The 27,149-nt window shown below is 39.4% G+C and overlaps 1 protein-coding gene across 3 annotated transcripts in view; it reads right to left on the bottom strand.

Moving 5' to 3' along the window:
• The window catches only part of efcab7 (EF-hand calcium binding domain 7), a 95,240-nt gene that overhangs the window by 14,201 nt on the left and 53,890 nt on the right, over positions 1–27,149 (bottom strand). For all 3 annotated transcript variants that reach the window (XM_048538905.2, XM_048538906.2, XM_048538907.2), the window contains 2 exons: positions 23,530–23,684; positions 22,840–22,973 (listed from right to left, as the gene is read on the bottom strand). In XM_048538905.2, coding sequence (XP_048394862.2) covers positions 22,840–22,973; positions 23,530–23,684 — 289 coding nt within the window. The remainder of the gene's footprint in view (positions 1–22,839; positions 22,974–23,529; positions 23,685–27,149) is intronic.

The raw sequence follows: 27,149 nt of genomic DNA, 5'->3' as shown, positions 1-27,149 counted from the left end.
CAGCTTCAACTTATTGATGCAGACAAACAGGCCAGTGCACCATTACTCAAAAGTCCAACAAGAAATCCAACGCAGCAACAACTCATGAGGGAGTCCAAACAAATACAGAAACTATTGAGGTGCTGGAAGACGATCAAGGAAGAGAAATTAAGTCCTCTATTGGCTATTTCACGACAACGACAGAGAGGTGAAGTAGAGGTGAAGTAACTCATCATTTCTGATAGCTTCAAGTGTCAAGATTGGTAGCAGTTCACGATCAAGCATCAGAAAAGGTGACTGCCCTGACCACAGAGCAGTATTACTAGCCCACAATGGCTACTGATGTTGATGAATTGTGGAATGCGTGTGGTACACTTTGGCTAAAGCAAGGAGGCAACTTCACCCCTGAATGGAATCCATAGTCACCAACAGATGTGTAGAGGTCCATGCAATGAATTTTATTGTCCATGACACCAATAATAACAAGAATGAGCACATTCTCATCCTCATGGATATCTTCACCAAGTTCACGCAGGCCATTCCCACCTGTGACCAAAAGACCTCAACTATTGCCAGAGTGGTACTACCTGATTGGCTTGGCTGTTTCAGTGCTCCATGTCACATTCAGAGTGATCAGTGATCACAGGTGAAACTTTGAGGGCAAGATCCTACAGGAGCTTTGAAAGATCTACGGTAGTGCCAAGAGCTGTAGCACCCCTATCATTTAGAGGGTAATGCTCAGTGTGAACAATTTAACTGTACTATTCACCACTGTCTGGGTACGTTGTCTCCTGACAGTAAATGGAAGTGGCCGGTGTACCTTCTGGAGCTGGTTTATACTTATAATAGCACCCTGCACACATCATAGACTAATTTCCATTGGATGAGATCCTTCCCGTATCTCCTAGGATTAACCAAACGTTCTGATAGAGATAGCCAGGTCAATGAATGGATAGCCGAGCATCACATGGGGCTAAGCCAGGCATTTGAGAAGGTATCAAAGAGAACTGAGACAGAAGCACTGGGAAGAACAATGATTGATCACAAGATGAACTTTTTGAAACATTTAAGATTCTGAGCAAATGTGACAGAGTAATTATGAACAGCATGTTTCCCCTCGTAGTGGAGGTAAGAATCATGGGACACAGTATAACAGGACTCCTTTTTATAGTAAAGATGAAATTCTTTATCTTTCAGTCATTCATTCATGTATGGAATTCTCTTCTCCAGAAAGTAAAGTTGAATTAGATAGATTTTTAATAGATGAGGAAGTGAAGGGTTATAGGGGGCAGAGAAGAAGATGGATTTGCAACCACAATCAGATCAACTGTGCTCCTATCATGTGGCTCAAAGAGCTGAATGGCATACCCTTGCCTTCCTAAGTCCTATCATTAATACCTTTGAGGCCCTAAAAAAGCTAATTTCATATTTGTGAATGTCAAAATTCTCCAAAGACTAACATTTCATGTTTATTTTATAAAATTGTTTAGCCTTATTTTAGCTTTTCAAACTTTTGTTCTATCTTCAAACTCAAGTGTTTTCAATTTCAAGCTTTGCTGTTTGTGAGAAAATTTAAAGACTGATTACTCTGCTTGCTGACATCACTGCTGTTGTACACCAGGAAACCCCCGTGGCACCAGATTTAAACTTCTGTCATGAAAGTGGAAGCCCCAACCACACACATTGCCAGGTCCTGTTGGAAGTTTTCTTTAAGGTCAGTAGTGAGCCCTGTTGTTTCACCCATGATTGCAATATTCAGCTTAACATTTTTGAAAAGGTGCATAAATTTCTAATAGTACAGATAAATACATTTCCTGCTGTAACTAGCATCAAAAACAAAATGCAGGAAGTTACTGGGAGTGAGGCAGTGGTAAGGATAAATTGTCTCCCTCTTTTCCATGTCAATACATCCAAGTAACTGTACCTTTGCCTCATATGATTGGATCAGTACTATCAACAGATTATGGAATAGTTTTGAAATAAACCCAAGATATAGGTACATATTTCTGACAATATATTCAGCTTTCTTATCCTTGAGGGCCCTGCTGTAACTGGCCCCATGACATCACAGGAATTAGGTTACTGCTCTATTCAGCTTATCTCTTACACACATACGTACACACCTGCAGGTTTGTAATTGCAGATACATTCCATTTTGTTCAAAAGTGCACAACTTGTAGACAGTCAGTGTGGCATTTGTAAAATTCCTACATTGGAAATAAAAACAGTCTGACTCCAAGTTAATATATAGCCAAATTCTAAACAAGGCTTCACACCTAAAATGCATTGTTTGATCTGAGATGTCACCTCTGGTATACTGATAAAACCTTTAGTTATTTCAGGGTAGTGATTTGAAAGAAATTCTAGGATTTGCATATTATTCCTTTCTAACTGATTAAAAGAGTTAACAATCATCTTAGGTTTGTTCAACACTTTCACATCAGTTCTATGACCCTTTGATCTTTTGCTTATAAATTCTGTATCTGATGCCACCTTTCTCACTGATACCTAAAGAAGGAGCGCCACTGATAACTTTTTAATTCATTTTGCTGACATTCCTGCTCAAATTCAAGTCAAATCTCTTATCTTGCTCAGTTTCCATCCTTTTTTCCAATGCAGAATACCAAAATTTGATTCACAGAATCCCTACAGTGTGGAAACAGGCTCTTCGGCCCAACAAGTTCACACCGATCCTCGGAGCATCCCATCCAGACCCATCCCCCTAATCTTCACTTCCCTGAACACTATGGGGCAATTTAGCATGGCCAATCCACCTAACCCGCACATCGTTGGACTGTGACAAGAAACCAGAGCACCCGGAGGAAACCCATGCAGACGCAGGGAGAATATGCAAACTTCACACAGACAGTCACCCAAGGATGGAATCGAACCCGGGTCCCTGGTGCTGTGAGGCAGCAATGCTAACTACTGAGCCACTGTGCCACCCAATATGTCTTATTAATAGTTTCTATATAGACAGTGAATTAGTTATATTGTAGGCACTATTTCCCAAAGCGTTCTCTTTCTTTGATCAATTGAATTTCGCAGAACTAAAATCAAACAATGCTTCATTCCTGAAGCACTATCACCTAAGTCAGAAGGATATGGGTTCAAGTTCCAGAACAGAAACTTGAACACAAATTCTAAATTGACACTCCATGCATTCAACCAGGGTCATCCTCAGATGAGACTTTAGGTTAAAACTACACCTGCCTCTCAGGTTAACTTAAAAGATCCCTGGACACTATTTTGAAGAAACAGCAGGGGAATTAACAAGAGAATTAACAAACCTATCACAAATAATTAATATTTTCCCATTAATATGTTCAGAGATGTTAATGCATACCTTTGGAGCATTCAAAAAAGGCAGTCAATTTTAGGGTTGTTACTTTTCAGCTTATAAGATCTGTATCTTATGCCCTCTCTCTCACGTTGCACCTGAGGAAGGAGCTGAGCTATGAAAGTTTGCGTTTTCAAATAAACTTGTTGGACTATACCCTGGAGTTGTGTGATTTTGACCTTTAAAGCACATAGAGGACATGAACCTGTGCCTCCCGACTTGGAGGCAGGGGCACCATTACTGCACCACAGGAGACCCCTCAGCCCCCAATCAACAATTAATCCTCAATCATTAATACAGATCATCTACACATTATCATCATGCTGTTTACAGAACCATGCTGTGTGCAGACTGGGTACTACATTTCAAACAGTAAACAACAGTTATTTAAAAGATTAGTATCACTGGGACGTTCCAAGACTGCAAAAGACTGTATAATATTTAACAATATATAAATGTGACTCTTTCTTGCTGGGCTCAAAACATACAAAGATTTTAGAGTCCTGGACTGCATGCAGGGACATGGAAGAACAGCAAAAAAAAGTTACATGATGCCAGAAATAGAATGCTATCACTTTCCTGCTGCTGTTGGCAATTTTACCAGTGGAGTGGGAAGGTGGATGGTTCTCTCCCAAGTAAGAATCACTTAAAGGCCTCTTCCTCTCACTGGTATTTTACCAGCAGCAGGTGGATACTTTTCAACATTAGGAGATCACCATGTGCATCCTGTTGAGTCCTCCCGCTTCTGATCAGACATCTTGTGGCCTCCACTGAAAGGTCCTCACAATGTCAAGGCTGCCCCTCAGACTCTCTTCATCCCATGAACAACACTTTCCTGGGATGTGCCTGAATAACTTCTCCATACTTGAAACCACTTATCTGTGTTGAAACAGGTATTATTGCATGCTGGCCCTTTCCAGTTACAGTCCTAGCACTGACTAGCAGCTCTTACAGAAGGTGTGTAAAGGGATGGGAGCCCTGACTGCACAGTCAGTTGCCTGCTGCCACCTGAAAGGGCACCCATACCAGTGAAAGACAAGTTTCCCAATATGATATTGGAAAAAAATCCCATAATGATATTGGGAGCAAGTACAATAATAAGTAGTATTTTCCACTCTGATTACCTTTTTTGTTTTATTCTTTCACGCAGGTGTCATTAACTGGGTCAGTATTTATTGCTCATTCCTAATTGCCAGTGTGGAAGTGGTGGCGAGTTGCTTTCTTCTAAACTACTGCAGTCCTTGGGGTACAGTGGTCCAGCACAGTTAGGACTTTGACCCAGCAACAGTGAAAGAACAATGATATAGTTCCTAATCGGATGTCTGAGGCTTGGAAAAGAATGTATGGATGGTGATGTTCCCACGTCAAAGTGGTAGAGGTTGTGGATTTAGAAGGTACTGTTGAAAGAGTCCTGGTGGGCTTTTGCAGCACATCTTGTACATGGCTTACACTACTGTCCTTATGTATCACTGATGGTGGGAATGACTGCTGAAAGTGGTGGACGGTGGAACACTTAAGCTGCTTTATCCTGGATGGTATTGAGCTTCTTCACTAATGTTACAGTTGCACTCATCCAGGCAGGTGGGGAGCACTGCATCGTACTCCTGACCTGTGCTTTGTTGATGGTGGACAGGATTTGGGGAATCAAGAGGAGAATTACCTACCATAGAATTTCTAGCCTCTGCCCTGCTCATAGCCACAGTATTTAAATGGTTGGTCTAGCTCACTTTCCAGTCACTGGTAAACCCAAGATTTTGACAGTAGATGATTCTGCAAAGGTAATGCTATTGATTGTCAAGTGCAATCACTAAAATTTACTCTTATTGGAGATAGTCATTGACTTGTGTGATGCAAATGTTACTTGCCACTTATCATCCAAAGCCTGGATTTCATGCAAGTCTAACTACACACGGAGTGGACTACTTCAGTATCTGAGGAATTGCAAATGGTGCTGAACATTAACTAATCATCAGTTAACATCCCCACATCTGATCTTAAAATAATGGAAGGTCATTGATAAAGCAGCTAAAGGGGGTTGTGCCTAGGATACTATTCTGAGAAACTCATGCAAAGGGTGTCCTGGAGCTAGAATGACACCCAACAATTGCAAACGACCTTTCTTTGTGCTAATTTTGATTCCAATTAGAGTAGTGTTCCCCCCACCCCCCCAATTCCTAGTAACCCCATTTAGCCAGGGCCCCTTAATGCCACACTCAAATGGTGCCTTGATGTTAAGAGTATCACCCAAACTTTCCCTCAAGTTCAGTTCTTTTGTCCATGCTTGGATCAAGGCTATAAAGAGGTCAGGGACTGAGTAAACCTGATGGAACCTGGATAAGCAATGAGGTTATTGTTCAGTTCCTGCCCTGTCTATGATTTACTGATGTTCGAGAGTAGACAATGGGGTGTTAATTGGAGGGTTGAATTTGTCTGCGTTTTGTAGACAGAACATATCTGAATAATTTTAAATATTGCCAAATAGATGCCTGTGTTGTAGCGGTGCTGAAACAGTTTGGCTAGGGATAATGCTAGTTCTGCTGCAAAGTTCCCTCTAGGCTACACAGCTGCCACAGGCAATATAGTGTGACTTTCCATGCGTTACATTGGCATGTCAATCATGGCTCTACTTCCGGTAATTTTTTATTCATTTGTGGGATGTGGACATCATTAGAAATAAAGCTGAGGGTCTGGAGTCACATATGGGCCAAAACGGGTAAGGATGGCAGATTTCCTTCCGTAAAGGATATTAGTGAACCTAGTGAGTTTTTCCTTACAATTCGCGATGGTTTCATGATTCCTGAATTCACTGCTGCTCATGGACCTCAGTGGGTAAGGCAGACAGAAATAAAATCAGAGGAAATGCTGCTCTGGAGTACAAGTCTTCAGTATTATTGCCGAAATGTTGTCAGGGCCCATAGTCTTTACAGTGACTTGAGCTATTTCTTTATCTTAAGTGAATCGAATCACATTGGTTGAAGGCTGGCATGTGAGATGCTGGGCACCTCTGAAAAATGCTAAGAGGGACTGATAACTCAGCATTTGTGGCTAAAAATGCCTGTAAATGCTTCAACCTTATCTTTTGCACTGATGTGCTGGATGTCCTCATTACTGAAAATGGTGAGATTTGTGGAGCCTTCTTCTCCACTGACTCCTTTAACTGTTCATCACCTTTCACAACTGGACATGACAGGACTGGAGCTTTGATTTGATCCATTGGTTGTCGATTACTTAGCCTTGTTTGTTGCATGCTATTTATATTACCTATCATGAACGAAGTCCTGGCATTGTCATTTTACCAAGTTGATACCTCATTTACACTTGGTGCTGCTCCAGGCATGTCCTTCTGCATTCTTCATTGAATCACAGGGGTGTGTGGGGGAGGGGGAGGTGGTGATCCTCTGTTTTGGAGGTAATGGTAGTGTAGAGGCCCATGAGATTAGAAACAGCGGTTGAATATAATTCTTCTGCTGACAGCCTACAGCACTTCATAGATGCCCACTCTTAACTTGCTTCACCTGCTCTGTGTCCGTACGAATCAGCATGGTGGCAGTGCAACACAATGGAAGGTAGCCACAATGGGACTTCACCTCTAAAAGGAATGAGCTGGTAACTCATAGCAGTACTGTCACACACATATGCATCTGCATAGGTAGCTTAGTGAGGATGAGGTCAAATGTATTTTCCTCTTCTTGGTTCCCTCACTATCTGTTATAGATCCAGTCTAGCAGTTATGTCCTATTAGAGTTGGCCATCTTGTTCAGTGGTGGTGCAACTGAGAAAGACTAGACAATGGACATTGTTCCCTTGGGGAGGCGGGGGCCATTCTGTGCCTTGCTACTGTCAGTCCTTCCTCCATTTGAGTTTCAACATGGTGGAGTGCTGATTCATGAGCTGAGGTGAAATGCTGGGGTTTTTATGGGAGGTAATATGACAATTAGCAGGAGGTTTCTTTGCCTGATGGATTCTGAACTCTATGAAGTCTCATGCCGTCAGGTTAACGTTGAGGACTCCCAGTGCAACTCCCTCCCAATATATTAATGTGCCACTATCTTGTGATTTGGTCCTAGTGATGGAACAGGACACACCAAGGGATACTGATGGTGATGTCTAGGATGTGGTATTATTCCATAAGTATGCTAGGCTATTGCTTTGGCTAGTGTGCGAGATAGTTTTCTCAATTTTGATATCAGCCCCAGAATGTTAGTAAGGAGAACTTGCAACACAAGTGCTGTGTGTGCCCTCCTTGTCACTTGCTGTTCCTTGGTCAATGCCCATGTTGTCTGTCCAATTTTCTACCTTTTATCAGATTTTGTAGCAGTTAGTGGATAACTTGGCCATTCCAGAGGGCAGTTAAGAGTAAACCACACATTGCTGTGGATCTGGAGTCATATACAGATCAGACCAGGTGAGGACGGAACGTTTTCCTTCTCTAAGGCAGTGAACAGATGGGTTTCTTTGATAGTCAACAGTGGTTTCATTGTCACCTTTACACCAACTTAATTTTAGATGGGATTCAAGCCCATTTGCCCAGACCATTACCAGAGTCTCTCGATTACTAGCCTAGAGACATACATTACCTTCGTTCTAAAACATCACGGAATAGTTAAAATCATTATTATGTAACTATTTGTACTGTCTGCCAATCTCTGTTTGTTTTTCCTGACTTTCATCTCCAACTTTTGGTGGTCTGAAATGCAGGGCAATTTAGTATCAGAAGTTTAATTTTTATTGACTATTTTAAGCAGTTTATCATCAAATTTACAGTGGCATTTCCATTACAACATGTAATACTATTTCCTTAATACGTTAATATATCTATTTAACCACTCTCTACTGGCATGTCACAACATTGAAGAATAATAAGAATTGGATAATAAAGTACATGATTATAATGAATGCTGAGAATGTGGATTATGCCTTGGAGCCAGAGTTACTTGCACGATTAAAATTTGTTTCAAAAACATCTTTCTCTGTATCTTTTTTTACATAAGCACTTTGCAATTCACATGACAATCGTATTGTATTCCTTTTCTTCCATGTCATTTGATATTCATTTTCAACTTCACTTCAGATGTCTAGCTACCCAAAGTTGAACTTTGGATCCTCTAATTATAGGTTTTGATCTATGTTATTTGTCTATGACTAAACTACAATTATCCTTTCAAATTAACACTGGAATGCATTTAAAACTTGCTAGATTGCTTCAAGGCACCATAATACACCAGAGATCAAGATTTCAAAGGCTTTTCCTGAATTCATTCAACTCAAAATTCTCTTGATCCAATTGATCAAAACAGAGCCCACATGTTTGGTATTTAATGCATTTCAATTTAAATGTAGTTTATACTAAATTATTCAATGCAATGCTACATAATAGTAATTGAAAAACTACTGTAATCTTTGAAATCCTATGAAATTGTTTCTTTGGGTGACTGTTTACTCTATTACTGTGAGAATCCTTTCTAAAGATAATCAGGATCGAGCACCCTCAAACTCCATAGCTCATTTTGCCTCATGGTGTATTGTAAGAGTTACAAAAGAACTCTAATTTTTCTAAAGAAAACTCTTCTTTTTACATATTTGTTTGTCAGTTTTAGTGTTTTTTCTGACATATAAATAAACAAATACTCCATACTGAATTTCTACAGGAATTAACAAACAAAATGAATTTTACTGCTTTGGACTCACTGCTGTGCATAGAGTGGCATATTTCAAATAAAAACACAACAAAATATGGAGTAATGGTGAAATTGACATACAAAATGGGAAAATACATGACAACTGTCTTTACAGACATTATTTCAAGAAATTCCGGGTCAATTTGATAGCCACAGCTTATCCATAATTGTTTTAATTTGGAATTTTCTATATTTAAAAAAAATCAATCATAATACCAAATTTTTGTATCATGACTGTTGGATGTTGTCATTGATGTCTTAAAATATCTTTTACCTCCATCTGTATCAGTATGTACTGTTTACAGATTTATTTTTAAAATGTTTTCATTGGATGTCAGTGTCACTGACAAGATCAGCATTTGTTGCCCATCCCTAACAGCCTTGAGAAATGCCTCACAGTCAATTCTTGCACTTTCTGCTGAGAGAAAATGTTTGCCCTCTTTTAACTCTTCCAACACCTTTACTACTTCTTTTATCCCTCTCTAAATCTTTAGACTACATATCACTCATCCTACCATTCCCACGACACCCTGCATGTAAATTTAGATCAGCCCCCACTGCTCAGTTTATCATCTCTTCAAGGATGTATTTGTGAAATTTTCACTCAGATGGAGTCTTCCTGTTGGGACAGTTCACTGCTGCTATAATTGCTTAAATTCCCAGAGAATGTGACCTCTCCCCTTTTGTAGCCACTTACAGACCTGCTCAATTTTCTGTAAATTGTCCAGACTGTTGTATGGAAAGTAGTCCAGAAACCCATACTGTGGAGATCTTTTCAGCTTAGTTTGTTAGTCCATAAATTCCTTTTGCAAGACCTCACATTCATATCCATGGCTTCAATAAGGACTATGTCCTTTGCCTGCTCTTCCTCCCACTCCAGAAGATTTTCCACACATTCTATAGCACCCTAGAAACAGGACAATATTAAACTCACAATAAAAGAGAAGGCCATCTGGCTCAATTTGTCTGTTCTGGAAAGCATAATTCCATTTAGGTGTTCTAGTAGTAACCATGAAATAAACAAGTGAAGAGGGCACGAGTTAGAATACATTCCTCTGCCACACTGTGGCAACTTGTCATTGTTACAATTACACAGCTCTTCCTTGATGATTTTTCCTGCCTGGCTGATCATCTTTACCCACAAATGCAAAAAAAATTAAAAAGAGCTTCCAACTCACTAAGAATATTTCAGGCTAATCCATATTCATCTTGTTCTGTAAACACCGCTCAATTTGAGACAAATTCTATCAGCAGAAGACTGGGTGCGGGGAGGGTTGCTGAAGACATTACCTCCATGCACCTTCAGTGGTGGGGGCTATAAAAAAGATGGTTAAAATTCCCAAGCATCAAGTTACTCTCATTGCTGTCCATTAGATTTTTTTGTGATTTACCTGCTCATCTATGCATACTGCAGTATTGCTCAGGTCACTCAATTCAAAGTTTCTACTACTGTAACCACTGAGTAATTGGACCTGAACTCGCAACACACAGACAAATCTGCTTCACTCTCATCCTCTGTGGCTGGCCAACAAACCTCACACTCTTATACTATTCTTGTGTCCTGAACGGTCTTGTACTTTTGCTTTACCTAGCATATTCTGGAGTGGTTGATCCAGAAGCTCCTCATCTGCTGTAGTGTGGCCAACTGTTCCTTGAGCACTGAAACCTTCACAGAAAAAGTGAGACTGAGGGGAAACAGGGGCACAGAACACTAGATAAATGCAAAAGCAGTAAGTCTGCCAGATTGGGAGCATCTTTTGGAGATCAGTTCACAAGGAAAATTCATGACACCCAGAGTTAAGGGAGGAGGAAAGTAAAAAAACACTAGATAGTAGAGTCATCAGTTTCTGTGACCTCAGACCCAATTCCAAGATGAAAACTTGCGCTTTAAGTAGTAGTGTTAGGTATCATCACTCAACTATTAATCCAGAAACTCAGTGAATGTTCTAGGGACCCAGGTTCAAATCCTGCCAGGGCAATCTATATTCAATAAAAGGGAAGTAGAATTAACAAGCTGTCAACGAACATGAAACCATTGCTAATTGTAGGAAAAACCCATCAGGTGTGCTGATATCCTTCAGGGAAGGAAATCTGCCATCCTCACCTGGTTTGGCTGACATGTGCTTTCAGATCCATAGCAACAGGGTTGATTCTTAACTGCCCTCTGAAATGACGTAGCAAGTCCACTCAGTTCTATCAATCGCTAGGAAATCTCAACAAAGAAATGAAACTGGATGTAACATCTGCCATCGACCTGGGCACTGAAAAAGGCAATGGCAGAAACAACCCTGATGCCCCTGCAAAATCCTCCTTAGTAACGTCCTCCCACCACTGATGAACCAGTATTCCTCCACGTTGAACAACACGAGGAGGAAGCACTCAGGGTGGCAACAAAGCAAAATGTACTCTGGGTGGGGGATTTCAAAGTCCACCGCCAAGACAGCCTCAGCAGCAGCGCTACTGATTGAGCTGGATAGGAAATTAATGACTTAAGTGCTCGACTGGATCTGCAGCAGGTGTTGAGGGAACCAACAGGATGGAAAAACATACTTTACCTCATCCTCACCAATCTGCCGACTGCAGATGCATCTCTCCATAACAGCATCTGTAAGAGTAATCATTGTGCAGTCCTTGTGGAGATGAAGTCCCACCTTCACATTGACAACACCTTCCATCGAGTTGTGTGGCACAATCACCGTGCTAAACGGAACAGACTTAAAACAGATCTAGCAACTCAAGGCTGGGCATCGATGAGGTACCATGGCCATCAACAGCAGTAGAATTTTGCTCCAGCCCAGTCACGTAACCCCATGGAACCATTACCATCAAGCCAGGGGATCAACCTTGGTTCAATGGAGAGTGCAGGAGGGCATGCCAGGAGCAGCACCAGGCATACTTAAAAATGAAGTGTCAACCTGGTGAAGCTAACAAACAGGACTACTTGCATTCCAAACAACATAAGCTGAATGTGATTGACAGAGCTAAGCAATCCGACAACCAACTGATCAGATCTAAACACTGCAGTCATGCCATATCCAGTCATGAATGGTGGTGGACAAAAAAACGATTTAATGGAGGAGGAAACTCCACAAATATTCTTACTGTAAACGATGGAATAACTCAACACATCATTGCAAATGATAAGGTTGAAACATCTGCAGCAATCTTCAGCCAGGTGCCAAGTGGATGATCCATCTCAGCCTCCTCCAGAGGTCCCCAGCGTCACAGTCTTCAGCCAATTTGATTCACTCCACAGCATATCATGAAACAGTTGAAGGCAGTGAAACCGCAAAGGCTATGGGTTCCATCAACATTCTGGCCAAACTACTGAAGACTTGTGCTCCAGAACGTGCCACTCCCATAGCCAAGTTGTTCCAGTATAGTTACAACACTGACACCTATCTGACAATATGGAAAATTATCCAGGTATGTCCTATAGACAAAAAGCAGGACAAATTCAACACGGCCAGTTGCTGCCCCATCAGTCTACCGTTGATCATCAGGAAAGTGATGGATGGAAGATGTCATTAACGATGCTATCAAGCAGCACGTGCTTAGCAATAACCTGCTCAGGGAGCTACTTTGAGTTTGGCCAAGGCCACTCAACTCCTCACCTCATGACAGTCCTGGTTCAAACATGGACAAAACAGCTGAATTCCAGAGGTGAGGGGAGAGTGACAGCCCTCAACGTCAAGACTGCATTCCACCACATGTGGAATCAAGCTGCCCTTGCAAAACTGGAGTCAATGGGTAGCAAGGGCAAACTCTTCTATGGCTGAAGTCACACTTGGCACATACGGAGATGGTCATGGTTGTTGGTGGTCTGTCATCTCAGCTTCCAGGACATATCTGCAGAGTTCCTCAAGGTTGTGTCCTAGGCCCAACCATCTTAGCTGCTTCATCAATGACCTTCGCTCCATCATAAGGTCAGAAGTCAAGATGCTTGCTGAAGATTGCACAATGTGCAGCACCATTCGTAATTCCTCAGATACTAAAACCGACCATGTCAAAATGCAACTAGATCTGGACAATATCCAGGCATGGGCTGATAAGTGGCAAGTAATATTCAGGTCACAAAAATGCCAGGCAATGACTACGTCCAATAAGAGACAATCTAGCCACTGTCCATTGACAATCAATGGCGTTACCATCACTGAATTCCTCATTGCCAACACCTTTGAGTGTTACCATTGGTTAGAAATTCAATGGACTCACCATACCAATACATTGGCTACAAATGTGGGTCAGAGGCTAGGACTACTGTCGCAAGTAATTCACTTCCTGACTCCCCAAAGCCTGTCCATCATCTGCAAGGTACAAGTCAGGACAGTGATGGAATACTGCTCACTTGCATGGATGAGTACAGTTCTATTAACACTCAAGAAGCCTGACATCATCCAGGACAAACAGGCCTGATTGGTACCACATCCACTCTTTCAACCACCGATTCAGTAGCAGCAGTGTGTATTATATACAAGAGGCACGACACAACACTCACCAAAGGTCCTTAGACAGCAGCTTCCAAACCTACAACCATTTCTATCTGGAAGGATAAGGACAGTAAACACAGAAACACCAGCCCTGCTAGTTCCCCTCCAAGCCACTCGCCATCTGATTTGGAAATATACCATCATTCCTTGTTGGGTCAAAACCCTAGAATGCCCTTTCTCAGGGCGTTGCAAGTCAACCTATATCACATGGACCTGAGCAATTCAAGGAAGTTCACCATCCCCTTCTCAAAGGCAACTAGGTACTGGCAATAAATGCTGGCAAGCCAGCGACCCAGTTGTGGAAAATGACCAGAGAGAGATTGTGGTCAATATCAATAACACAGGTGGTAAGAAAGGGATGAGGTCCTGTTGACATATTTTAGGAAATTGTGACAGGAGAGAAATTAACAATGGAGCCTGTAAGGTAGGAATCACAGATCACTCCTAGTACCCAACAATAGAAGGTCAGTGTACTTGAATGCATGTCTAGAGTGATACTGCTGGTGGGACTGCTTCAGGTATCTGCGACATTCACAAGGAAGTGTGGAGGCTCAGGAAACAAAAGTTAGAAAACAGAAAATAAAGGAGTCTGGAAGTACGTAATGGTAAACAGAAAATAAAGGAGTCTGGAAGTACGTAATGGTATTGACTTCAATTCAATAAGTCTAGTGAATAATGCAGATTTGCAGGGAACACAGTGGAACAGATCACAATGTTAATGTTACTGGTCTAGAAATCCACAGGCCTGGACTAATGCTCCAGAGCTATTCAAATCTTACAACAACAGTAGGTGGAATTTATTGCATGGATAAAGCTGAAATGAAAATTGGTAACAGTAATAAGGATTATGAAACTACCTCATTGCTGTAAATCAATAGCCTCCTCTAAACGTACATCAAATGTGACTCCATAACCACAACATGGTTGATCCTTGACTATTCTGAAATGTCATAGCAAGTCACTCACTTGTTGGGAGACTTGCGCCAAAATCTGAAGAATTGTCCTGCAAATTACAGTAAAGAGGCAGGGACGGCAGCTTTGTAGTGAAAGCAGATTCAAGTTGCAGATTTGGACAGATAAGCCACAGGCCAGACAGGGAGCAAGAGGGAGGACTAGTTCTAACTCGGGGTGGGGCTGGGGGTCAAACTGTGGCAGGATCTGTTAGAGGGAGGGTCAGCAAGCAGGACTAGTCAGAGACAGGATTGGCAAACAGAAAGGTTGGTGAGTGGGAACATTCACAGCAACAAGGAGTGAGGTGAAAGGGAGAATCAGCAAGCAGGAGGACTATCCACTGGAGTGACCACTCCAAGGTAGCATGATTGGGTAACGTGACCTGTGCCAGACATGGCCAAGCAAAGTTTAACTGAAACTTCAAACAGTCAATATGAACACCAAACATATTACATGACTCACGTTAAAATGAAATAAAATGTGCCAATTTGAAGCAGGGACTTACTGTCCACAAAAAATTGAACAAATTCAATCTGGCCAATTACTATTTCACTCAATTGCCTGAAAGAGGGCAGCTCCAAAACACTGAAGAAGCTGGATACCATTCAGGACAATATAACCCTTTTGATTGGTCCCCAATCCATGACCTCAAGCATTCAGTTTCTCAATTTATTCCATACAGTGGCAGTTGTTTAGCAACCCACCAAGCCAATAGAAACTTCTAAAACCATGACCTCAACCGTAGAAGAACAGCTACTGACACTGAAGAGTACCATTTCAGCTGTTCCCATCCAAGTCACTTACCATCTGGACTTGGAACTGTATTGTTGCTCCTTGCTGTCACTCGGCAGAAGTCCAGCAAATTATTACACAAGTAAGACAACGTTGGACTTTAATTCTAATGATACTGCATTTGGATGAGATTGACTTAATTGCTTTTATAAATGGTTTATTTTACTTGTTTGGAAATAAATGAGAAATGGGCTGCTAATTTTTTTTTCTAAAGACAGCTCTCCTTTTAAGAGAAATATACCTTAATATTCAGCGTAGCCTTGATAAGAATTGTTGAAAGGTTACATCTGCTGTTTCTCTTTCAGACACTGATTGGTTTAACGTATAAATCAAGCATCCTCCGTTCTTATCATTAATAATTTAGTAGGTTGAGTATGAATTGTTAATAAAATAGACTTTCTATTTTCAAAGATAAAAATGATCATTAGGGCTGAAATGACGTGGTCTGATTTATACCAAAAGTCGAGAGAAACTTGGGATTTTCTTCAGCATTATGTTAAATGAAACAAATAAATAATTGTAGAATTTTCAAGTTAAATTATACAAGCGAGCCAATGGGACTTGGGTTTAAGCAAATAAAAGGCAAATCCAGGACTAATGTCAATAACATTTCTTCATGCAAAGAATGAATATAGAATATATGCCAAGAAAAAAAAAGTGAAAGCAATCCTTCTGAGCAATAACTGGATGCTGAAAGGGGAGTTACTAAGTGAATGATTGAAGAAGTTTGAAGAACTGTCTTAATATTTAATTACCATGTGAATGTTGAGATTTAGTTTAAATTTCCAGCATCCGTAGTTTATCTGTTTCCTTCTTTAAGTGATTTACAATTATTACAAGAGCTTGTACCATTTGAAAACTGTTTGGGTTGGGGATGGAAATACACTTACGTAGTGCAAAGAAGTAATGGATTTCTCTCTATGCTGTCTTCTCCTTCGGCTCTACATTGGCCATTATTTATGCAGCACTAGATTATGGATCAAGCAAGAGATTTTTTTACTTCTCAGATATTTGCATTCTCACTAACTTCAAGAGTTTAACGCAAAGTGCTCAGCTATTAAATCTGTAACAGACGAAAAATCATATGGCCACAAAAGCAAATGTTATATATGGGAGATGGAGGTCAGCTAGCTCAGTTAGTTGAATGGCTGGTTTGCAATACAGTGTAATGACAACAGCATGGCTTCAATTCCCATGCCAGCTGGGGCCGCCATGAAGGACTCTCTTTCTCAACTTCTCTCACCTAACGCGTGGTAGCCCTCAGGTTAAGCCAGCATCAATCATCTCTCTTTAATGAGACAGCAGCCATTTGGTATATGGGAGATATCTACATGTTTAATGCTTTTTCAAGCCACTCATAATAAGCAACTCACTCAATGCAAATACACAATCACTTATATTGTCCTCTTTCTATCCACTGGTCTGCCCAGACCATTTCTAAGGATGAGCAATACCATTAGTTTCTATCCATGTAGACCTGAAATAAGTCACTTACAGGTAAATAATACTTCCTGATCCTTCTCTTCCTAACCACTAATACTGTGAATTGGTGCTTTGATGGTTTTGACTGATAAGTGTAACATCCGTGGGGTTATTATCCAATAAGGTATGGCACGAGTACTGAAAACAAAATGGAATGAGGGAACATTGAATGATTATGTATCAATTAAGGGATAATTGGTTGCGAACATGACTAAGTGTACGTACAAATAATTAGTGGGGTTAGCATAGGTGGCGTTTCAGGTGGAATAGAACTCTGACAAGAAATGTATATACCTGGATCTGTCTAACTCACATTCAACCTCTGGTATTTAACTTTGCTAACAGAGGATGATGTTAAAATCTCAGCTGGTGGTACTTCTGGACACTTCAGATCCCAAAATAAAATTATGCTTGATACATCATTTTTTTTTTTCATTTTAGTTAATGTGATCAGTTACTGAAACATAATCACATTAATAAACAAACAGAAATTTATGTCACAAAAGAAAAACTGAGTCATCTAAAATTACACATCTTTTCCTGATACTATCAGGAAAGGGTCAAAGAAATAGCTCCTCCATTTCAAATCCCCAAGTTTGAATTAATTTATTTTCCCCAATTCTTTTCTGTTGACCGTGAAGTCTTCTTACATGAATACTAAAAAACAAGAGCTTAGGCTTTATCAGCTTTTAGTAAGCTGCAGATTTCTAAACAAAGACTCTTAGCTTGGAGATAATTCAAATTCAACTTTTCTACTGAGGTAACTGTGCTTTCTCTGAAGTGTCCTGTATTTCTTTCTAGGAGAGAAACTACATTTGACGCTGATCCCAGTCAGGTTTCTGCCAAACTGCCAAGAGCAGGCTTGACGAGCTGAATTGTCTGCTCCTGCTCTTAGTTCACATGTTTTAAAAACTGTCAGTCAATGGGTTTCCTAAGCTAAAATAAATCCTTGAATATCCCCAATACCTGAAACATGCCAATATCCTTTAAAGTTTACCCAATACATCATAATAAAAACATATTTCCATTAACTGAGAAAGAGTTCCTGCTCCAAGACACATACCTGATTAGGTCACTGCTCCATGAGGTCTATTTGACCTCGTTATTTTTTATACTCATTAGAGAAGTAAATAAACCCATACACCACTATTTTAAAATCCAAAATCTAAAGATGATACTTGTATATAAATCTGACACTTTTCATCACAATGGCAGAATCTAAATTTAAAGTATCAGGGAATGATTATATGTCCCGATTTCTAAATGTGAACTTCGTGACTACTGCGAGATTGAGGAAGGCATGTGGACCTGTGTAACACCTTTACTGAACAGGAAACAAGGTGTGGCTTTGTTTGATGCTTGCACTACCATACAAAATCAGAAGAAGCTGTAAAGATTTTTCAGAACTGTAGACCAATGATTTAAACATGGATGAAGATTAGGAAAAATTGTTAACTTTCATATATTAAATTTATCAAAAAGATTATTCACTAACTGCTGATGAGGCACAGTCAGTGTTTGATAAATTCAGAAAAACATTATTATGGGTAAATAGAAGAGTGCATAATGGGATTCAACAGGCTGCATGCAAGACTGCAGAAATTTGTTCTGGAAATTCCTTAATCTGTGTTGGCACTGTGAAATCGACAGTACTAAAGCATTTAGACAGACTTTCAGTTTTGACAGCAGTTAGGTTTATCGAAAATGCAATGTTAGAACAAACATCAGAAAGGCTAAAAGAAATTCATTCTAAAACATTCTTTTCCAGCAATGCTCATAGCAAAAACGGGCAATTGGTCATACAACGGAAAATGGGGGACACAGTGTGAACTGGCTAGCAAGAACGCTTACATAAAGGATACAGGTGACAGTAAAGAGGGAGTTTGACTAAGAGAAACAAGGATCAAATTTTTTTTCACAATTTCAAGAAGCAAAGTGAATTTGGGACTTACAATAAAAGAGTGAATGCCAGAAATGCCCATGATGTGGTCAATCAACATTTCATGTGTGATTCAAAGTATCATTACACCATGAACTGTCTTTAGTAGAGTATTCAAAACTAAAATAAAGTTTAAGATTCAGAGTAAGTTGCAGATAGGAATTGAAAGGAGATTGATCACAAGACATTTCAGCCCATTGATGAATGTCTTGGTGGTAGAATCTTTCAATTGTACAGTGTTAGACACCAGATGCACATCTTCAGTGTGAGGAATAGGCTAGATGCTAACTAGGATCTCTAAGTAATTAGGATTGGAACAATGTTAAGAAAGTTGGAGCTCCACCAGTGTCAGATTCGTAAATGATGACATACTAAATCTTTAAAACAGGCAGACGTTTCTTATAAATTAACTTGAATCAATCATTTTATTAACATGGACATAGTATCCAGCGAACATAAGAATTCAGAGCAGAAGTAGGCCAATTGGCATCTCAGTGCTACCTATCCATTCAACAATATCACAGCTGACCTGCCTAGGGCCTCAACTTTAATGAAGCTCATTGTAGCCTCTGATATTTCAAAAATTTGTTTCCCTCCTCGCTAAACGCTTTCAGTGATCTAGACTCTACAACTCTCTATGGCAGAGAAATTCCAGACATTCAATACCCTCTGGGAGTAGAAATTCCTTCCTATCACAGTTTTAAACAAGTGTCCCCTTCTTCTGTAACTATGCCTCTTGTTCAAGGTTCCCCCACCAGAAACAAAGAACCTTGTGGCAAAAATAGGCCATGCTGCCATTTGAGTCTTCTCTGTCATTCAATATTACCATGGCTGATTCACTTGCTGAAAACAATGTCACGTTCTAGACTCCTTATCACCTTCAAGATCTAAAAATTTATCAATTTCTTTCTTCAATATAGTCAAGTGGCCCAACCTAACATCCTTTTATGGTAGAGAATTCTAGGGGTTGACCACCCTCTGAGCGAAGTATGTTTCCTCACCTTAGTCCAAAATGGCTTACTTCATATCCAGTGACTGTGATACTCGGTTCTAGACTTCCCAATTAGAGTAACATCCTCCCTTCACCTAGTCTGTCCAACCTTGTTGGAATTCTGTACATTTCAAACCTGATCCCCTCTCATTCTTCTAAATGTTAGTGAATATAGACCAGGTGAACCAATTTTGCCTCATATGACTGTCTACGATCCATGGTATCAGCAGTGAACTTCTGCTTTTTCCCTCTATGCCAAGTATATAGACTGTTGAATAATGAGACCAAAACTGCACATAGTACAACCTGGTATGGTCTCACCAAGACTCTATACAAATACAGAAAGACATTCCTATTTCTGAACTCAAATTGTTTTGCAATGAAACAAACATTTCCTACCTAATTGCTTGTTGCACCTGCCCATTTACTTCCATTGACTGGTTTACATGAACACCCAAATCCCTTTGTACATCCACATTTCATCATTTAAATAATTCTCTGCCTTTTCCGTTTTCCACGTTGAAGTATTTGACTTCATGTTTATTCACGTCACATTACATCTGCCTTGTGTTTGCTCACACATTCAACTTGTCTTGATCATCCTTCAGCCTCCATGCATCCTTCCACAAATCAGAATTGCTACTATTTTGAGCCTTTAGCAAACTTGGAAATATCGCATTTGGTTCCCTTGTCCATGCAATTCATATAAATTGTGAATAGCTAGGGCTCAAGCACTGATCCCTGCAGTACACCACAAGTCACCACCTGCCAAATGGAAAAAGCCCCATTTATTCCCAATGTCAGTTTCCAGTCTTTCAACCGATTCCCAATCCATGCTAGTATATTACCCCAATCCCATGTGCTTTAATTTTGCCCACCAGCCTCTCAAGTGGTATCTGAAACCTGCCCTCCACCTCAGTTCTCCCTTATCTATCTTACTAGGTAAGTTCACAAAATCTCCAATAGTTTAGTTAAACATGATTTCCCTTTCATAAATCTAAGCAGAGAGGTCTAATCCTGTTAATGTTTTCCAAGTGCATAGTTAACACTTTCATAATAGTATTTCCCCCATTACTGATGTCAGGTTAGTTAACCAGTCTGTAATTCTCTGTTTTTCCCCCTTTCTCCCTCTTCTTTAAATTATAGGGTTAGATTTGTCACCCTTCAGTTTGTAGGAACTGCTCCCAAGTCTATGGTTTCTAACTTCAGAGATGGGTTTAAAGAGTGGAGAGGCCCAGAGAAGATTATTGATAAAGGCTGATAGATAAATAATAATCGCACAGCTTGAGAACTAGACTGTTCAGGTGCACTCTTCGCAGTTATTTGATATGGATTGTAAATTTTCAGATCCTAAAGAATCTATAGAAGGCATTGAGTAAACATATGTTATGCAGCTATAAGGTTCAGGCCGTTACAGTTTGACAGTTGAAGGACAGGTCAGTCTGCTTTATTAAAATTGGGCTGTCTCCACTTGAAAGTACACCCTGCCATGTTTTACTGGCACAATGGGAGGGGCAGCTTTCAGGCATCTTTATGGTGCAGGTAGATGATTTTTTTTGTGTGGGGTGGATGCAGTGAATTTGAAAACAGTGCCATAAATGTGTTTAAAACAGAATTCAAAACTATAAGACAAGCTCCTTGGGCTTTTAAGTATGTTGAATTGTAAATCAAGCAGAATGGATTGAGTATCGCTTTGTATTAGTGATCTTACTTCGAAAATGTGAGCCTTGAGGTTGTTAGTCAAGTAGGGCCTCACAAAAAGATGCAGTGGCTGCTGAACCTGAGGTGTAAGAACTATGAAGTCTAATTGCGCAGGTGAACTGACTGACTATACAAACAACGCCAGATGCCAGTTTTGAGCTTTTAAGGTTGTGTATAGTTGTGAAAAATACAAAAGGTGGGTGATATTATTTAGGTGAACAGAACATTGAAAAAAACAAAATGGAGCATTGTGATTTGAAATTGTCCTTTGGGAGATGCTGGTAACATGAAACTTACTGTTTTAGTGCAATGCTTCTTATGCAAAAATCTCTATGATGGGTTCCCAAGTGCAGAAGGATATATATTTTTCTCTTTTGGGAGAGGGAGATAAATGTTGTCCTTTAGCTGGGAGTCTAGAAAGATCTGAAAAGTAGTAAAAGTACCTTAGTGGTAGAAACTCTCATTCCTGTTGAGGTGGTAGATATTATATTCTTATCAAAAATATTGGAAACATTCTAAAAAGAGGTTCAGCAGCAATATCAACTGAGTGAAATGTTGATAATAAGTCAATAGATAACAAAAATTCCACAAAATGAATGAACAATAAGTAAAAATAGAACTCTGGCTAAAATAGTATATGCTTGGACTATACGAACAAAATTTATCCTCTGTCGTTTAACACTCATATTCTCTTATGAAAACTGTTCTCATGCACTTCCAAAATGTGCCCACCATTTAGCTTATCTGGAAGAGTTGTAACAAACACAACACGCAATAATCTTTAGGAGAACAGAAACAGAATTTTGACCTCTCAAGCCCAACTCTCTGTGAGAATTAAAAATTGAATGAACTGTGGATGCTGTAAATCAGGAACAAAAACAAAGTTGCTGGAGAAGCTCAGCAGGTCTGGCAGCATCTGAGCAGGAAAAACACGTTTCCGGTCCAGTGACCTTTCCTTGGTTCATCGGTTCTTGGGAAGAATCATCGGACCCGAAACATTCATTCTGTTTTTTCCTTCACAGATGCTGCCAGACCTGCTGAGCTTTTCCAGCACTTAGTTTTTGTTCTCTTTGAGAATTATTTTCCCCTTCCCACGTCACACATATTTCACAATTTAAACTATTTTCAAAAACAAACCTATCCATTTCTTAAGTGAAGGGTCTAGGCCCGAAACGTCAGCTTTTGTGCTCCTGAGATGCTGCTTGGCCTGCTGTGTTCATCCAGCCTCACATTTTATTATCATTTCTTAAGCCATCAGCTTCAACAATCTTTTCCTGGAAATATTTTTCAAAATTCTACTATCCTTAAAGTGAAAATGTTCTGCACAACTTCCCTTCTTACTTGCACCTTCCCACATTTAAATTTCTGAGCCCTGACATTGAAATGCATCAGCACTGAATAACTTGCCTAGATTAGTCATCAATATAAATTGAGACAATGATTTTAAGGAGAAAACATGGGAATTGCAAAAGCCTGGATAAAATTTTTCATCTCACCTTGGCACACAACCCAGGCCCCTCTGTCACATTTCTCTCCACTGGTCCTCAACTCAAAGAAATTATATTCGTCAAAGCTCAGTAGGCCATTGCCATCTAAATCGATGATTTCAAAGATGTCTGACAGAGCAGCTCTATTAAAATGAAAAGACATTTCAGAATGGATAGGGTGTATTATCAGAATACAGAACAGATACAAGTTACTGCTTTATACCTCCTAATTAAAATTGTCAGGATGATGTACTATTAGATGATACTGTTAAAATAAAAATTGCTGTTTTTGTCTAACGCCCATAGTTAAGAAACGAGGTACCATACAGATACGTTATCCATTTTCTGCAAGAGGCCAAGAGAATTGAAGTGCTATGTCTGAAACAGGTTAAGAGTACCAAACATTATTACAGTATTGCACAATAATTTGCATGTTTATACACAAATACATATATTACTATATTTCTTTCCCACTTCAAAAAATATCATGCTGCTTGTTACCTCTTTTCAAATACAGTTTGTACATTTAAACTCTTGTCCTCACCCTGCTATCCTTTCGTTAATCCTGCATTCTTGTACATGTTTTCATTTGTCCAAACAAGTGCTATAGATGGATTTGTCCAACAAAACCACGATATGGAAGATTTTCTCCCACAAGATCAGATCAATTTAAATTTCTGTTTTTAAAATAAACCCCACCTGAATTCCTTAGTGAGTGCTAGATTGCCATCTTCTCTGTGGACTAGTTTGGCTTCCCGGGTCTTTGATTTCCGCCTTTTTCTTAGTCTGCAGCCGGTGGTGAAAGGGAGAAGGTGATAAATTCCAGAACGAAGCTCTCCCTTCCAACCAAACTTCTGTTGTATCAAAGTTAACAGATGTTAAAACATTTTATCCATGTTTTTTTCTGAACCCCAGCTCCAAATTCATAAACAAATTTGCATCAGACGATTTTCTGTTAAATGATATATCTGTTTTCTTTCTGTTCCTATTCCAATAAAGTCTTTAAAATGCATAAAATACATAAAGTAGTCAGATACACTTCACTATTTCAAGCTGATTAATTATTACTGAATATTGTAATGTTAAAAATGTCTCAGAAAACAAATAGCCAAGAAATGTTATTTGAACGCTTAAGCTTCACATAGGAAGGAAGTTAAATAAAATCTCTGCTTACTTTAAGCCCCGTCCAGATGCGCTCAAAACAAAAATTACTGTCATTGCTATAACAAAATAAATCATGCCTGCAGCATGTATAAAGCACAGGAAAAATGGATAATTGGATTAAGTTTAAAAGACTATTAATATATTCAATGTACTTTACTGGATGTGTGATACAGTTATAAATCTTTTGTGGCATCTTATTTTTGATCAGGAATAATAATATAAATTTGATATTGTGGCAAATTGAATGCAAGGTTTGTGAAATATGAGACAGACATATTGTGCCAGAAAATAATTGAATTACTTATTTGGGAAAGCATCACAAAGTCATCTAACACAATAGCAGACAATTAAAAAGAAATAAAGTATTACAACTCCATAGCTGATTAATATTTGGAAAGGGAATAATAGATCACATTATTCGAAAGAGTGTTGCATCAGTACACGCACTCAAATAATGATTAACATGCAATGAATTTGAATATACTCTATTTTTATTTCAAATACCAGTGCAAAGCTGCTTTTCTCCCATATACTTTGTAAACTTACAATTCTTTGAATCAGGATGTTAGAAATTTTCTGATCACTGATAAATGTTAGATACTCCAATGTTCTTTTATGCTCTAATATTTCTTCCCCTTTCTAAAGACTCACTTAATTTACAACCCTACTAATTTTGCCAGTTCTGTTGGTTTTTGATTAGTATGCCCAGAAATATTTCTAGAACATAATGATGATTTTCAACTGGTAAGACTTTCTTTTATTCATTCATTCACAGGATGAGGGCGTCACTGGCTAGGCCAGAATTTTGTGGCGATCCCTAATTGCCGAAAGGGCAGTTAAGAGTCAACCATATTGCTGAGGGGCTGGAGTCACATGTAGGCCAGTTTCCTTTCCTAAAGGACATTCGTGAACCAGATGGTTTTTCCATCAGCAATGGATTCACAGTCATCATTAGACCCTTAACACCAGAATCCAGGTCACTTGGGAACAACATTGACCCTTAGCTCAACAGAGCAGTTTGACAGTTAAAAACAACGCATATATATTATACATAGTTAGCTAAAACGTTTAGTAAAGTTTAGTAACAAATGTGTAGAACAAGTGTATAAATGCACAAAACTTAGTTGCAGGCTAGAAGCACTGAAAATATGTGCAACAGTAGGCCATTCAGCCTTTCAAACCTGCAACACCACTCAGTATCATCATGGCTAATCATGCAATTTCAGTATCCATTCCTGTTTTCTCTCCATACCCCTTGATCCCTTTAGCAGCAAGGGCAATGCCCAGCTCCCTCTTGAATATATCTAATGAACTGGCCCCAATAGCTTCCTGTAGTACAGAATTTCACAGGTTCACAACTGAGTGAAGAAATCCTTCCTCATCTCAGTCCTAATGGCTTACTCTTTCTTCTTAGACCCCCTAGTTCTGGACTTCCACAACTTCAGGAATGTTATTCTCTCATCTAGCCTGTCCAGTCCCATCAAGATTTTGTATATTTCTATGAGATCCCCTCTCATTCTTCTAAATTCCAGCAAATATAGTGCGAAATTCCAGTCGATCCAGTCTTTCTAGAACATTGAACAGAACACAAAAACCAGCAAAGAATGACTAAGATTAATAAGGAGGGAAAACTAGAATACAAGATAAAACTGGCTAGAATATAAAACAAATGGTAAGAGTTTCTATGGATGTCTTAAAAAGTTAACAAATTGAGCCTTGGGCCTATTGAAAATATGTTGGCAGAATTAATAATGGAAAATTAAGATATGACAGGTAAATTGACCTGGTATTTTGCATCAGTTTTCACAACCGATTATACAAGTAACTTTCTAGAAATAGCTGTAAATCAGGAAGTGGAAGAAATGAATGAACTCAAGAAAATTACAAACACGAGGGAAGTGATACTGTACAAACTTTAGAAGTTACAGGCTGACAAGCCCATGGGCGATTTGTCCTGATGGACTTCATTGGAGGGTCTTAAAAGAAGCGGGTAACGTGATAGTTGATGCATTTATTCTAATTCTCTAAAATTCCCTATCTTCAGGGAAGGTTCCATTAACAGGAAAATAACAATTGTAATTCCTTCACTCAAAAAGAAAGGGAGACAGCAGCAAGCTAAAGGCCATTTGACTGTCATATGAAAGATGTAGCTATTATTAAAAATAGTATAGTACAGTACAAGTTCAAGGTAATCAGGCAGAGTCAGCATCATTTGTGAAGGGGAAATGATTTATTTAACCAATGTATTGGAGTTCCTTGAGGAAGTAACATGAAAGGGATCTGGTGAATGTACAGTACAGATTTCCAGAAAGCATATGATGCCACATGAAAGGTGATTGAGGAAACTAATAGCTCATGATTTGAGGATAACACATTGAGATGAATAAAAGATTGGTGAGCTAATAAGAAACAGCATAGACATAAACAGGTCTTGGTTTAGTTGGCAAGATGCAATAAACAGTGTATCACAAGGATCAATGCCAGGGCCTCAACATTTTTCAGTTTTTCTAAATGATTTGAATGAAGTAACCTAAGGACTGGGTGCTAAATTTGCTGATGACACAGAGATAGATGAGAAAGTAGATTGTAAAGGGGTTATAAAAAAGCTGCAGCAGGATACAGATTGGTAAGTGAGTGGCAAAGATCTGGCAAATGGTGTATAAGATGGGAAAACGTGACATTGTCCATTTTAGAAGAAAGATTTTTTTAAAAAATTGTCTAAATGGTGAGGGAAAGCAGAGCTCTGAGATGCAAGGGGTTGGGTGTCCTACTGCCTAACTTGCAAAAGGATAGTATACAGGTGCAACAAGTAAGTAGGAAATAGAATGCTATTGTTTATTGGAAGAGAAATTAAATACAAAAAGTAGGGAGGTTATGCTTCTGTTATTGGCATTGACGAGACCGTATCGTAATACTGTGTACAGTATTAGCTTCATTATTTAAGGAAGAATGAAAATGCGTTGGAAGTGGTTCGGAAAAGGTTTGCTAGACTAATAGCTAGAATGAGCAGCCTATCTTTTGAGAGATGTTTGGACACACAAGGTCTCTATCCATTGGAATTCAGAACAGCATGTGGAGACTTGATTGAAACACAAAAGCCTGAGAGGTCTTGACAGGATAGGCATGGAAAACGTGTTTACTTTTTGCAGGATCTA

This window comes from Stegostoma tigrinum, chromosome 8 (assembly GCF_030684315.1).
Source record: "Stegostoma tigrinum isolate sSteTig4 chromosome 8, sSteTig4.hap1, whole genome shotgun sequence".
In the NCBI taxonomy this organism is placed as follows: Eukaryota; Metazoa; Chordata; class Chondrichthyes; order Orectolobiformes; family Stegostomatidae; genus Stegostoma; species Stegostoma tigrinum.
This window is presented reverse-complemented; position numbering and strand designations above follow the sequence as displayed.